This window comes from Lolium rigidum, chromosome 3, assembly GCF_022539505.1.
Source record: "Lolium rigidum isolate FL_2022 chromosome 3, APGP_CSIRO_Lrig_0.1, whole genome shotgun sequence".
Taxonomy (NCBI): Eukaryota; Viridiplantae; Streptophyta; class Magnoliopsida; order Poales; family Poaceae; genus Lolium; species Lolium rigidum.
Window position 1 is genome coordinate 223,938,836 of NC_061510.1, and position 15,793 is coordinate 223,954,628.

Sequence of the window (15,793 nt, forward strand, 5' to 3'; positions counted from 1 at the left end):
AGGTAAAAAGATCTCCAACATACCCTATATCTTCTAGGTCACAATCATTTAAAGCATTATGGAAAGCTTGCATGGCCTGTTGAGATCTAGGCTGACCCCCCTCTTTCTCATAGTTGAACATTATCTCATTCAAATCTCCTAAGACTAACCAGGGTAGAGTCATTTGCCCATGTAGTGTGCGCAAAGCGTTCCAAGTAATATGCTTCTGACCCAATTTGGCTCACCATAGATTCCTGTAAACCTCCAGGAGACATCATCCTCAATTACTACATGAATGAATTTTTTTGTTACACCCTTTTCAATGATCTTAACATGGTCCTTCCATAGCATCAACAAGCCTCCATTCTAACCATCACTCTCAAAGATGATAGAATGATCAAAGCCTAATTTCCTCCTCAAATTATCAGCACTAGATTTTTCCAAATGAGTTTCGGATAGAAAAAACACCTCATGTTTTAATTGCTTCTCGAGATCAAGAAGCGCTCGAACTGCCCGGCGGTTACGCAAACCGCGGCAGTTCAGACCACAGATTTTCATTGCTCCCGGCGATCCTCCAGCCCGGAGGTCGCCGATCCTATAATTTCATTGATTTTCATAATTCAGTCATTGTTAATTTGTTAAGAACAAACGTGGAGGAGAGCAGGATGGAACTGAAAGTCTGAAACGGGCACAGCTCGCTTCGCTGCCACCGCTCGCACACCACACCACAGCTCTCCTTTTGCTAAAAGAAAAAAAGAAAAAGAAAAACACCACAACTCTCCTCTCTCCCCGTCCAAAACCCCAATTCCCAAATCTCTCGTCGTCGTCGTCGCCGGCCGCCTGCCACCGTGGGCACCCAGCGATGGACCGCCGGACGGAGGACCAGCGCAACACCGAGGCGCTGCTAGGCCGCATCCTCTGCTACATCCACGACGTCCTCCCGGGCCCGCCCGCCTCCCGCCACTCCCCCGCCCTCTCCGCCCTCCTCGCGCTCCCCCACGACCACCTCGACGACCGCCTCTCCGCCCTCCCCGACGACCTCCTCCGCGACGTCGTCTCCCGCCTCCCCGTCACGGACGCCGCGCGCACCGCCGCGCTCTCCCGCCGCTGGCGCCCAGTCTGGCGCTCCGCCCCGCTCGTCCTCGCCGACCTCCACCTCCTCCCCGCCTCCCTCCTGGCCCAGCCACATGTATCCCGTCCCGACGCGCGGCGCGTCGCCTCCGCCGTCTCCCGCATCCTCGCCGCGCACCCGGGCCCCTTCCGCTGCGTCCACCTCGTCACCAGCTACACGGAGGAGTCCCCGCCGGGCCTGCTCGCGCGCTGGCTCCAGCTCCTCGCTGCCAACGCCGTCCAGGACCTCGTCCTCGCCAGCCGCCCGCGCTCCTTCGACCTCGACCTCCAGCTCCCCGCCGCCCTGTTCCGCATCGACACGCTCACCCGCCTCTACCTCGGCCTCTGGAAGTTCCCCGACACCGCCTCCTTCCCCCGCGCCGCCTCCTTCCCCAACCTCCGCGAGCTCGGCCTCTGCAGCGTCGTCATGGACTGCCGGCACATGGACTTCATCCTCGCAGGGTGCCCCGTGCTGGAGATACTGTGCCTCCAAGGGAACTTTGCCATGGATCGCCTCACGCTCGTTGGCCGAAGCAGCCTCCGGTGCGTGCAGACGAGCATGGTCAGTGATCTGGAAATCGCCGTGGAGGATGCCCCACACCTCGAGCGTCTCATCATCTGGTCCGCAGCGTCGACCACCCGGAGATGCAAGAGGATCAAGATTGCCGGTGCCCCAGCGCTAAGCATACTTGGCTACTTGGACCCGGGTGTGCACACGCTGCAGGTCGGCAACACCATCATCAAGGTTTAACACTCACTCTCTCTCAAGTTTCGTCAAATGGTCGATGCACAATGTGAGAATCTGTATGGTAAATTTTGGTGTATTGCAGGCTGGGACAAGGGCGGATCCGAGGACCAGGGTACCATCCGTCAAGATCCTTGGCTTGAAATTGTGTTTGGGTATCCAAAACGAAGCCAAGATGCTGCCTTGCATTCTCAGATGCTTCCCAAATGTTGAGAGGCTGCATATTAAGGTCCCCCGCCCCCTTCATTCTATCCTTCAATGATTTTGCATCTGCACCCAGTTATTTATACTATTGCTGCTGCTGCTGTATATGCGAACTCAATCTGAATTTTGCGTCAATTTGATTCATTTACAGTCCAAGAAAACTGCTGAGACCACAGGCGAGCTCAACCTCAAGTTCTGGGAGGAGTCTGGTGCCACTGAATGCATCCGTTTACACATTAATTTAATGGTCTTCAAGAACTTTCGAGGGGATCAGAGTGAGCTGTGCTTCCTGAAATCCTTCCTTGAGAGAGCAGAAATGCTCCAAGAGCTGGTCATTGTGTATGGCAAAGGGTACTTCAGTTCGACGACCGAGGCCAATTCGAGGGTCAAGTCTCTGTTCGACACAACATGGGCCAGCAAATGCTGTTCACTGGTGCTCTTTGAGAGTAACTTTCCTATAGATGAAGAGCGTGAAATACTGACCTTCAAGAGAGGATCTGATTTTTCTATAAGGGACCCTTTTTCCTTCGTCGTCCAACCTTAGTGCTCTGTTGCAGCATCTACATGAGAGATAATATTTGATTGTTTCGCCATGTGGTAAGGCCATGATAACTTTAGCTACATTGCTAAGAGTAGTTGTCCAAGACTGAACGAACTATGATGTGTAGCATCCTTGACCAGTTAGGCTAAAATGCAGCCCACTGCCATTTATCCTCGGGTGTTCTCTCCACAGTGACGAGTAGTATTTCCAGGGAACATAAGTACTTAGCATTCTAGGGCTTGCAAGTTGCATCTTGTCTGCGTATGCTATGACATTTTGTAACACCATTTACAAACATGTTTATTATGAATAATCTTATTTAAATCGCTTTGCTGCGTGACTTGTCTGTTTGTGCTTGCACATTTTCTTAATGCAGTAGTGTTTCTATCTTGTAGTCTATTTACCAATAATTCTTGACTATAGAGTTGGGAGTACTCATGGTTGGTCCTTAAACCATTTATATTCCAACGGGCTAATGTACATTAGTTTCAAAATTGCAGAATCAGAATTAAACAGTGGAAACTACAAGCTGCTTGTAAACATAGGACTTCCTACTGCCCAGCCTGATTTCTGGTAAAAAAAAGGTCAAACATACCAGCCATTAGATCAAACCGATCATATATTGGTTAATCATATATTTGGGTACTGCGTAGTGCGTTGTGGCCCTTTTCTACCTTTCCCATGACTAGTTTTAGTGTGCACGTCCAAATGTCCTAAATTTTGATCAAAATTCTCTATAAATTAACAGAAAAACCGACCTAATTAGTGCAGCATGAACTGAATTTGATAGTTGAAACTTGTAAGCACCAAGGAGTACATGCAGTTCTACGTTTTGTTGTCTGTAAGACTAAAGGAAAACACAATTGTTGTGATTGTAACTTTTCAGCTTCAGAGTTAAGGTGGAGCTCCTTGCGTGTGTCAAGTAGGCAGGACTTTGCCTGTCCACCTTGGGCTCTTATAAAACTGTGTTGCATGTACATGTTCGACTGAAACTTTGCTAATTTATGAATCTACAGTCGACCCTAGATAGGTTACTTATCAGTTTCTGTTACTTCCAGTTCTTAAGCATCGCATTTGGTCAAATTCGAATGCTGAAATACTAACCTGTGAGGGTGCCATTTTTGTTGTCATTCACTACTGCACTAGATTGCTCAGGTATGAAGGTGAAGACATAAGCCTTCTGTACTTCCATCTTAGGACTGGATAACAGTTGGTTATATACATTTAGTTATTTTGCTGGCATATGTTTCTCCTATTCATTTATCTCTTCTTCTGCAACATGAGGCCCCTTTATGTTGAAACTCAACTATTTTCCTGTGGAATGCCTGCAAACTTGAAATTTTATTTTCCGAGCATTGCTATGAAAGTGTATCCATAATGCTATAGACAACTATAGTGCTGCTAATTTTGCATTATCGCTTAATAACCCTATAAATCTGTTGCCTGGAGAAAAACACACACTTATATATTAGAGGAAGGAGGAAGGAAAGTCCTAGGGTTGAGGCTGGAATTGAATCCCACTCTTTGAGGAGGCTTAACCATGACACACCCACCATTCTCTGTAAATGAACCCTTCAAGTTAGCTCGCATCAAGTGTTCAATCTTTCCTTATGCACATGGATCAATCCTGCAAGCCTAGATCTGGTTGTGCTATGGTAACTACATGGTCATATGGCTTTACTTCTTGCTCTGTTGTAATGTCTAGATTTCTTTCGCGGTGTACTATTTCATTTGGATGCTGTAAAGATATATGTACACAAATGCCCAGTTCCAGGTTTCGGACTGGTACGAGTTTCAGATAGTAGTATAATTTACCAGAGATATTGTCCTTAATGTTCTTACCAATTTCCTTTAGCATGTTCCAGTAAATATCTGATCCATCATGCTTGATTATGTTCAGTCAGGAAAATCAATGATGACCATTGACCAAACGTATCTACATTCTTTCCACTGCGAGTTGTGAATCTTGATGTGCACTTCCCCTCCCCTTTCCTTGCAAGAAAAACAAGTTCAGATGTACATTTAGCCGCAAAATAGGAAATAATTAAACATGAATCTTATGCAAAGTGGGGTGACTAAAGACATTCATATCATGAAAGGTGGCCTCTGTTTGCTATTGTCTGCTCATCGAAGGCAATTGTTCATCCATGCTCGATATGCAATTTATATGACAGGAATTGAGAAGTGACATTTTTTAACAGCTACTAGTTGAGTACACGTGTTTTTGAGATGTGAGAGAAAATCGACAGAAATTATGAAAACTTTCTCAAACCTACTAAATTTTAAGGCTCGGCACAAGTAACCAAACTGGGGTTCTTTTGGGCCTGAGTTGTGGCATTATATGTTGCGACGTTCATGTGTTACTTGTTGAATATACTACTCCGTATTTGCAATTTAAAAGAAAAATACTCCAATCTATAAACATTTTTTAAAGACACATGGTCAACATTTTGAACTTCTGTTCTTCGTCCAACGATCTATTCCAGCAACACCAACCTATAAACTTTTTTTTAAGAGGATGCCAACTATTTTTAGGAGAAAATTGCGCAAACAAGCAACTCTTGAGGTTGTTGTTGCACAAACTAGTGATTCAAATATTTTGTTGCACAAACCAGTAAATCTAGAGCTAATTGTTTGGCATGAGCTATAATGATCTGTTTATACTGCTTAGCACTGTATTGGACAATGAGACTAACCACAATGAAAGTATCATAAGTAGTATCATCCATGCCATGTTGGCAAAATCTGATGTGGCGCACCAATTAATGAGGTGAGAGATGAGAGTGGTATTATAATATGACACCATATTATAACATGTAAAACTAGAAAACTTAATGGTAAACACATCATGCAGGGAGCGGCAATTTGGCTCCCGGGAGCATTTGCTCCCGGTTTTTTCGAAAAATTAGAAAAAATTGAAAACTTATCAAAAAATTCCGAAATAAAATCATGCATGTACCTGACCATGGCACGCACGAACGTGTAAAATGTCGTTGCAAAATGTCATCGTATGCGCCCTGGATAAAAATGACAAATTTCTGACATGAAATGAGATCCAAAAATTTGAATTTCAGATCTGGAAATTTGTCATTTTTGCCCAGGACGCATACGATGACATTTCGCAGCGAAATTTCACAAGGTGGTGCGTGCCATGGTCAGGTACGTGCATGATTTTTTTCAGAATTTTTTGAAATTTTTTGAAAAACAAAATTTGCTCCCCAAAAGTCCGGGAGCAAATGCTCCCGGGAGCCAAGACGAATTTCCGCATCATGCACACCAATTTGCATTGAGATTCTACAAAACATAAAATATGATGATACTGTGATACTATTTTATGATACTATACATTGTGGGGTAGTATCATAAACTAGTATCATGTGCATGATACTAGTGTATGATACTTTCCATCGTGACTAGTTGGAGAGCCCACCTTACAAGTGACATGGATGTGACCTTGGCAAGTGAACCCCACGTACCAAAAAATAAATCAAAAGCCTGGAGCAAGCTGGACCAGTTTGCGTGCCAAAATGAGAGTATGTCCCGCTGAGACTAAGTAAATGGTATAGCACACATTTTTAAAAAAATTTCCCTGTGCCAAAAACACAAACTTAGAAAATAAAATCTGAATGATTTGAGGAAATTGCATAGACCAGTAACTCTTGGGGCAAACATTGTGCAAACCACTCACTTGAACTTATTTTTGCAGAGACCAACAACTCTACGTGTAACTAATTGCAAAGAGCTGTAATGATCAAATTAAACATGTTAACAACATAGTAACTGATAAAGGAGACCCACACGAGGTTGCCGGCTGGCATGGTGGTATTAGAGCAATGTACATACACAAATAACTACTATATACAACACCTTAGTTGAAAAAAAAAAAAGCTCCAGCCGATGATATAGTTTCTACGGGACATGTTTCATATTTTGTAGCAACCATTTTTGTTTAGTTTGGCAATGATTAGTTTCTAAAGTTTGATAATTTCCGCCGCAGGAGCTGGGTTTTCAGATCTTCGGAAATTGCTGTGGTTGTTGCACTTGTGAATGTACAAGGATGTCGCCTAGAGGGGGGGGGGGGTTGAATATGCGGCTTATAAAAACTTCTACTTGAGAGCTAAATAAGGCGGAATAAACACTAATTAATGTTTACTTGTTTAGCTCAAAGTCTATAAACTACGGGTTTGCCTATGTGCACCAACAACCTATGCTAAGCATGATGAACAAAAAGGCGATAACAACTAGATATAGAACATCAAGCATGATGGATATCACAATGTAAAGCGCATAGATAAAGGAGCTCGGGTTGAGAACTAACCGGTGCACGAAGAGACGACGATGTATCCCTAAGTTCACACTCAAGGGTGTTACGTCTCCGTTGGAGCGGTGTGGAGGCACGAGGCACTCCAATGAGCCGCTAGGGCCACCGTATTCTCCTCGAGCCTTTCCATCACAGGGAAAGCCTCGATCCACTAAGGGATCCTTGAGGGTGGTCACCGAACCCGTACAAGTTTGGGGCAAACTCCCAAGTATCAAGCTTGAGGCAACTTCACAACATGGAGGCTCTCAAGTACAAGGCCACATAAGGCTATTACACGCCACACCGGCAACAAAGCCACAAAGACTCCAACGCGCCACAATCGGCTCCAAAACCACAAAGGCTACCACACTCCACAAAGGCAACAACGCCACAAAGGCTACCACGCCACAAAGACGACAAGGCCACAAAGACTACAACACCACAAAGGCAACAAGGCCATGAAGGCAACAACACCACTAAGGTCAACACGCCTTCTACGAGACCGAAACCCCGAAGAGAACCCAAACCGATGCACCTAATGCAATGACTAAGAACACCACTAAGATGCCCAAGTTCTTATCTCCCAAATTCCAACAAAGCTACAAAAACTATTGGGGGAATAAGGGAGGAAGAACAAATATGAGGAGGAACAACAAATTACTCCAAGATCTAGATCTAGCAAGATCCCCTCACTTGGAGAGGGATTCAATTGGTGAAGCACTAGATCTAGATCTTCTCTCTCCTTTCCCCCAAAAATATGCAAGAAATAGTGGAGAGATCAAGAGGATGGTAAAGCTCTTCAAGGTCAATAATGAAGGAGAGAGAATGGGTGGAAAGAACTTGTTGGGTCGGAGGTGGAAGAGAGGTATAAATAGGGGGCCCAAAAATGTGACTGTTGAGGCTGAAAAACGGTCAGATTCGCGCCCGAGCGGTACTACCACTTGTCAAAGCGGTACTACAACTCGCGCGCAAAACTGTGCAAAAGTCAGGTAAAAAGTTAGCCCAAACCGGTAGTACCGCTCTGCGGAACTACCGTTTGTGTCTAAAATCAAAGCAAACTGAACATGCATGCATGAGAGAGAGAGGGGAACAGCAGCGCATGGAAGGGTGGGCCAGAGCAGGGCAGCAGCACCACAGCCGTGCGGGCCTGGCAGCATGGCATGCGGCGGCAGCAGGGCGCAACGAGCGGGAGCCGTACGGGCGCGGGTGGGACTGGAGGCGCAGGCGCGGGGATCGATGGCGAGCGAGGTCAACGCGCTCGCTCTCCCGATCGAGCGGGAGCGAGGCTGAGCTGCGGCGGCCTGCGCGCGGAGCGGCCCAGCTGACGCGGCTCGGATGCGAGCGCTAGGTGGCGGGGCAAGGTGGGCCGGAGGGAAGTGCAGCGGTCCAAGAACGGGCTGGAAAGGAGGAAGGGGATCGGGTGTGCCGGTAGTACCGGCCCGGTACCGATCGGGTACCTTATGTGCTACGGTACTACCGGCCTGGTACCGGTTGGATCGGAAAGGGAATGCGGTACTGGGCCGGTACCACCAGCGGTGGTACCGCCCGGCCCAAAAACGAATTTTCTTTTCTTTTTCCAAATATGATGCACTATAAAAATCATAACTTGAGCTAGGAAACTCGGAATGTAGTGAAACCAATTTTGCCGGAAAGAGGACGACGAGGGCTACCTCTACACAAGGTGAAAACATGGAAAAGAGTGGATGATGATTTTCTCATGGTCATAGAGGTGTAACCTCTCAATATATATATCGGGAAAATCATCACCCTCGCACATGCAACATGCGATGCATCCGCAATCCGTTTCCGATGAGCTAGAGCTTGTCATGAGAATGAACACAAGCTCTAAAACATCTCATGGATAAGAACCAAGAACAACCAAGAAACACGATGCAATGCATGCAAGGTTTGAACTCTCTCCGATGATGCGACTGATACGTCTCAAACGTATCTATAATTTCTTATGTTCCATGCTAGTTTTATGACAATACCTACATGTTTTGTTCACACTTTATATCGTTTTGATGCGTTTTCCGGAACTAACCTATTGACGAGATGCCGAAGTGCCAGTTCCTATTTTCTGCTGTTTTTGGTTTCAGAAATCCTAGTAAGGAAATATTCTCGGAATCGGACGAAATCAACGCCCAGCATCTTAGAATTCCACGGAGCTTCCAGAACACCCGAGAGCCACCAGAGGAGAGCCCGGGGGGGCCCACACATGGTGGCGGCGCGGCCAAGAAGCCAGGCGCGCCGCCCTACTGTGTGGTGGCCCCGTCAGCCTCCCGACTCCGCCTCTTCGCCTATTTAAGCCTCCTCGACCTAAAACCTCAGGACGGAAAAGCCACGGTACGAGAAACCTTCCAGAGCCGCCGCCATCGCGAAGCCAAGATCCGGGGGACAGGAGTCTCTGTTTCGGCACGCCGCCGGGACGGGGAAGTGCCCCCGGAAGGCTTCTTCATCGACATCACCGCCATCTCCATCAACACCACCGCCATCTTCATCACCGCTGCTGTCTCCTATGATGAGGAGGGAGTAGTTCTCCCCCGGGGCTGAGGGCTCTACCGGTAGGTATGTGGTTAATCTCTCTCTCTGTACCCCAATACAATGATCTCATGAATTGCTTTGCATGATTGAGATCCATATGATGACCTTTGTATCACTATTAGTCTATGTGCTACTCTTGTGATGTTATTAAAGTAGTATATTCCTCCTTCACGGTGTAATGGTGACAGTGTGTGCATCGTGTAGTTCTTGGCGTAGGTTATGATCATAATCTCTTGTAGGTTATGGAGTTAATTATTACTATGATAGTATTGATGTGATTTATTCCCCCTTCATAGTGTAAAGGTGACAGTGTGTATGCTATGTTAGGACTCGGTTTAAGTTGCAAAGATCTATCATGCTCTAAAGGTTACTTAAATATGAATGCCGTATGTTGTGGAGCTTGTTAACTCCGGCATTGAGGTGCTCTAGTAGCCCTACGCAACGAATGGTGTTCATTATCAAACAAGAGTATATGTAGCACAAAGGAAGAGAACTTATTTATTATGTGATCAATGTTGAGAGTGTCCACTAGTGAAAGTATGATCCCTAGGCCTTGTTTCCAAATACGCAATCATCGCTTGTTTCTTGTTTTACCGCATCTTTACTTCCCGCAATATTACTACCATCAACCGCACGCCGGGAAGCACTTTTCCGGCGCCGTTACTACTGCTCATATTCATTCATACCACTTGTATTTCACTATCTCTTCGCCGAACTAGTGCACCTATACATCCGACAAGTGTATTAGGTGTGTTGGGGACACAAGAGACTTCTTGTATCGTGATTGCAGGGTTGCTTGAGAGGGATATCTTTGACCTCTTCCTCCCCGAGTTCGATAAACCTTGGGTGATCCACTTAAGGGAAACTTGCTCGCTGTTCTACAAACCTCTCGCTCTTGGAGGCCCAACACTGTCTACAAGAATAGAAGCACCCGTAGACATCAAGCACTTTTCTGGCGCCGTTGCCGGGGAGGTAAGGTAAAAGGTATTCACATCCTCCGACTACTAAGCTATTTCCTAGCACTGTTGCCGGTGTGTGAATGCTCGAAGCTATTTCCTTTAGATCCTGCAATTGCATCTTTTTGTCTCTTGTTTTACACTAGTAAGGCTTAATGGAAGACAACAACAAAATGAGAGATCTTTATGAACTTTATCTTGAATTAGGACATGATGTGTTTGAAGAGAAAATTAAAAAACCCATGAAACTTATGCATGCTAATGGGAATGTTATTAGTATGAATGCTTTGAACACCATTGTTGCTAATGCTATGGAAGAATTTAAGCTTGGGAAGGTCGGTTTTGATGAAAATGATCTCTTTAGCCCTCCGGGTATTGAGGAGAAAGTTTATGTTGATTATGATATGCCGAAAACTCCGAAGGCAGCCCGAGCTTGGGTGCCCTTTTTATCGATTAATACTTGGGCTGATATCATCAACCGAGCTAATCTTGGTATGGAAGTAATGCACGAACGTAATGCTCACAACTTCCCTCTAGACCTAGCTGCTCTTGAAGTTCCATCTCTTAATGGATAAGGTTTTTCTGCTAACATATAGGAATTTTTGAAGAAATAAAAGCTAGAAATACCCAATATCTTGTTCTAGCAAGATATTGGGTATTTCTTTGTTTATTCATAATCTTTCTATTCTGAATTCAGTTAACGGCGAGATTTAGTATCCTTTCTTGCATTTTCATAACTCGTGAAATGCCGAGTAGGCACGAATTCCCCCAATTTGCGACCTCCCCATCAGACCGTCCGTTTCATTAGCCCACGTCATAACGCGTTGTGTATAATTCTGTATAGACATACAGAGCCTGGACACCCCAACCACCTCACTCGTATGCATCATCAAACATGCAGGTCGAAGAACAGTCAGGCCCATTCTATTTCCCCATGTCGAAGCGCACCTGGATCCCCACCGCCTCCGCTCTGGCCGGCGCCGCCGCGACTCCCAGACCGACGGCGCTCCCGCGACTCCCCGGCCAACGGCGCCACCAGCCGCCGCCGCTCTGACGAGGTCGCGGTTGCTATCGGCGTCTCCCTCGGCTAGGCCCTCTCCCCGCGGCCACATGAGCTCGTGGCTGTGCGCGTGACGGCGTGAGGCTCGCTCGGTCCGTGCCCATGGTTGTGGCGCGCGCCCCCACGTCGTCCGCATCAGGTGCTAGAGCTACTACCAGGGACGCAGCGGGTCAGCGCTGGTGTCTTGGATAACCTGACCCCAACCCAGTAGAGGTTAAACCATATCACTCTTTGTCGAGCTTCGTCCCTAGGTGCTAGCTAATCAGTACTAGATACACAAGCTAATCTATGCATCATGTGCTAGTTCTTTGGGCGATGCTCTTTTTTTGTTATCTGGTAATGCTGTACTAGTACGCATAAAGTTCAGAATTTGCTAGCCCCATGTGATTCAGTGCAAATTTTGATTGCAATTGTTTGGGATACACTGATTTCAGAGAGAATAGGAAATTTTGGAGTCTATGGCATGTAGCCCCATTTGTCATTGACTAACCAAACGAACAAATTTTTGTCCAAATGGGTCTGCCCGTTGAGTGCAGACTCTTGTGCGGGACAACCCATTATAATTAATTTTCAGTTGAATAACTCCCCACTGTAAACGTTACTGAAATTATTAATATATACTAGCAGCGTGCTTTATTTTTGTTGACCTGAATATTATGTTTGACTCTAAACTTGTACTTTATCAACTAACGGTCACTATAATTCCTCACACAAACAGATTATCTTATAAGATAACCTGGACACCGTACAATTGTAATTAAGCACCCGCATAGATGACTTCATTGTCAAAAAATCTGGTTCATTTACTGTCACTAGCCCACCGACAATCACCAGAACTACCATAATTTAGCTTATAAATCATTTCTTCATGCACCTCCACACACATCTATTTACTGGCAGTTCCAGCAGAAATGTGAGTGTTACACATTGTATATTTGTTGATAATTATCTCCCAAGTAAAGAGTACTTTTAATTGATCCACGATTTTCATTTCGGCAGGTCATGGATCATACATGGGTACCCTAGATTAGTAGACATACTTGGAATTTTTATCAGGAACTGTTAACTGGAAACCACTCAATGAATCACTAGCTTTGCTCTTGTATAATCAGGTGAATAATGCAGACCAACATTACAGAATGCATCACGGCATGGATTTCTCATTGGAGCTGTCATCTTGAGCCATAATTTGCGGTAAATTTATCCCTTTCGCATCATATTTAGCTTACCCTAGCACTATAACCCAGTTAGTTAGGAAATTAGACCACACTAATTATTAACATTACCAACTATAATCCATCATCTAATCACATTTAGCTGCCGTGGCAGTAATGGATTACTCAAACATGGTGTCTATCTGAAATCTATTTGTCAAACTGGGCTTTACCATTAAACTCTTGTTGGCTGGTGAGTTCCACTACATTATAATTTTAGATATTACCAATTAATCAGTACACAAATGCATTCTATTCATGTTACTAATGCACACATACCTTCCCACAAATCAAAACTAATTTAGACTGTAAAACACTTCTCCATGTTGTTCCACACTCCTCTACTTCTACTTGATGGCTTTTCCAATTTTGCTTTTCAAATGCCTAACAAAATATTTCATGTCATGGACCCTACCGCTGGATCTCGCAGATTAAACGCAACAAAGAAGCTAGAACTAACTGCAGATTTAATCCAAAAGGAATTATTTGAATGCATCCAGAAATATTTCGCTGACTGGCCAGTCGATGAATTCAACTGGTCAAAGCAATTCCCTATACGAATACACTCATTACAAGAGATTATCATTTTACGCTGCTTGAACTTGCCTCCCTATTTCCTATGCAAATATTATAGTAACAAGAATATTCGTGATGGCACTACTGTATTCAACTCTTTTTTTACAGTGATGAACCCGATATCTGCGCATCTTTCTTTGTGAAAAAACTTTGGTGTCCAAGACTTGAAATTACCAGTTTGCAAGGTATTACCTTGATATGATTTCTATGGTTATAATTTTCGTTTATATATTTACCCAGCCTGAATATGTTCACTGCTAGACAATCTCATTTAAATTAAAGGCATCCCTGTTCAACTGTTGCAAGTCTGCAGTTACAACTGAATATTGACTATAAACTAGTACTGGCATGTCAACAACCTAGTGAGGTACCTATCAAGAAAAGCATATCCTGTGTTTCATTTTCTATCAATGACTGAGGGTTTTTTTTTTTTGTAAAATGGAAATGAATAGAGCATGCGACAATTTATTTTAGCTAGCTAGTTATGCATGAGTAGTAGGGTACTGTGACTTGTGGCGCATTTTGCTTCCATATTGTTTGACTGCATTTATATTTCAGCTAATTTGGCAAAAGTTAACTCACCATGGAAGCATGTTCTTTCGTGTAGTGATTTTATACAAAAAATTTCCAGTATCATTTACTTTTGTAGTTCTGTAATATGGACTTGGACACAATTTATTATCTTAGAGATACACTGAGAACACTTACCATTTACAGGCCCTAAACTGTTTGAATCAAGATCTTGGAAATGTGCTATCCCTAGCAGGGCATGCTGCATTCACTAATTACAGTAGGCATGCTGCGTTCACCCTGCGATCATGAACGAGTGTTTCGACACCGACAGCACATTCCGCGAGGGCAACCACATCAGGCACACGACAAGGTAGTAATCGACTCTTCCTATGCTTTTTCTTCTTTTACTAGCACGCTGGCTGAATGTCATCAACTGAATGATCTTACACCGACATCCAACAATTCACCTTTAGCCTTTTATCTTTTTTCTCAGGTTTAACCGTTTCGTCAGCTTGGCTGCTCTCTGTGTAAAGGTGTTACCGTGTTGAGTACATAACTGTAATTCCATTCTACAAGCCATCAAATATATATGTCACCTAAATTGGTGAGTGCACTGTCTACAAAAAGGTCAAGGTCTGCAGAGCGGCTTGGGGCGCATCGTGCAGAGGGGCACCGTGCACGGTAGCCCGCTGCAGCTGTGCGGTTGGCCGAGAGCAGCAGGTGCTCAAGCAGGTGGTCGAGAGCAGCAGGTGATCGACTCAGGCCTTGGATTCAGTTGGGCTTTCTGTTTAGGGACACAATGAGCGGGAGCTCGTACCGAATTCAGTTTCGTAGCGCTAGAGGTGAGCAGCAGGTGGCCAGAGGCAGGAGCCGGTGGATTGCCGCAACAGATCAAGCCCCCTCTGGTGAGCTTGAGCTCTTGATCCTGGCGACCACCTGATGGCAATTCTGCTCGTCAGCATCGCCCAGCTTGTTGTAGCATGCCTCAGGATATGATCATGTCCCAAGCCCCTCTATGGGAAAGTTAGTTTGCCTCCTAGATGTGTAGGAAAGAAGTCTAAATGACCCCCCTAAGTATCTGGTTTTGGTCGTTAAACCCCCCTATGTTTAAACTGGGGCACTTAACTCCCTTATGTTTGCAAAACCGGACAGAGAGCCCCCTCCGCCAGTGTAGGTGGTTTTCATCGATGGTTTCTGGCACGTGGAGACTGGGGCCACTGGGCAGTTGCCACGGTGGCAGAGTTAGGCTGGCTAGGTCCAAATTACCCCCGCGAGCGCGACCTGGTTAGACTGAACCACGTACCAGTCTTGTCCACGGGTGGGCTCGCCGTCCTTGCTCTCCATCGCAGTCGTGCGACGATTCCTCATGGAAGATCAGCGACATGGTCTGTTGATTGGAGTGTGACGCCGACGAGCAGGTCAGCAGCCATGGGCGTACCAACAGCACAGCGGCAGGACATAGCAGCACCAAGCGGTGGCATACCTGTTCAGACTTCAGAGAGGAGGCAATAGAAAATCAGTTCAAAGACGAGGTAGCAGCAGACCTGTTTGGGACAGTGAGCTTGTTCATAAATTTGCTCACAGTAGTACAAAATTCAGTTTGCTTACAATATTCAGAGCAAACCAACTCTGCTTTTTCAAGACAAATGAACCTCGTGCATTACATTACTAATCTTCCTTTCAATGCCACCATCCTGATTGGGATCTAGCACAATATGTACAACATGATCTTGTCAATCTCAGCATCAGTAGCTAGACACACGAGGGTTCATTGACATGCAGTAGTTTGCTTGCTTACTCAATTCATCAGCGTTACTCTGGTCCATGCGCAATAAGGACAGAAGGTACATAACAGGACACTAGCCCTCATGCTGTCCACGGTCACTGCAGAGGAAGACTGGGGCGGCCGAGGGAACACCGGCGGAGGCCAGTACGACTGGGAGCATGCGGTGGCCGGCACTTCGGCGACGGGGGCACGCAGCGGCGGGAGCATGAGCGGGCGGTGACAAGGGAGGCGAGGCGCGGACGGGGGCGGAAGCGTCGGCCGGCAG

General features: G+C 45.6%; 1 protein-coding gene and 1 long non-coding RNA gene across 6 annotated transcripts; both read left to right on the forward strand.

The window, feature by feature from the left end:
* Positions 1 to 841: 841 nt before the first annotated feature.
* Positions 842 to 2,903, forward strand: LOC124696102 (F-box/FBD/LRR-repeat protein At5g22660-like). Its single transcript, XM_047228878.1, has 3 exons — positions 842 to 1,834; positions 1,920 to 2,063; positions 2,190 to 2,903. The coding sequence occupies exons 1-3, from the start codon at positions 842 to 844 to the stop codon at positions 2,580 to 2,582; spliced, it is 1,530 nt and encodes a 509-aa protein (XP_047084834.1). The 3' UTR covers positions 2,583 to 2,903.
* Positions 2,904 to 11,514: 8,611 nt separating this feature from the next.
* On the forward strand, positions 11,515 to 14,784 carry LOC124699024. 5 transcript variants are annotated; one of them, XR_007001231.1, is made up of 4 exons: positions 11,515 to 13,414; positions 13,491 to 13,596; positions 13,947 to 14,112; positions 14,236 to 14,784. It is a non-coding gene; the product is annotated as an uncharacterized LOC124699024 (long non-coding RNA). The 5 variants fall into 5 exon arrangements; XR_007001230.1 differs by lacking the exon at positions 13,491 to 13,596 and having other exon boundaries at positions 11,515 to 12,633; positions 13,338 to 13,414; XR_007001228.1 differs by lacking the exon at positions 13,491 to 13,596 and having other exon boundaries at positions 11,515 to 11,652; positions 12,552 to 13,414.
* Positions 14,785 to 15,793: the final 1,009 nt, after the last annotated feature.

Coding starts and splice junctions, on each gene's coding strand:
- LOC124696102 (XM_047228878.1), top strand. CDS start 842: ATGGACCGCCGGACGGAGGACCAGCGCAACACCGAGGCGCTGCTAGGC. Junction 1,835..1,919: donor TCGGCAACACCATCATCAAG/GTTTAACACTCA, acceptor GGTGTATTGCAG/GCTGGGACAAGGGCGGATCC. Junction 2,064..2,189: donor TTGAGAGGCTGCATATTAAG/GTCCCCCGCCCC, acceptor ATTCATTTACAG/TCCAAGAAAACTGCTGAGAC.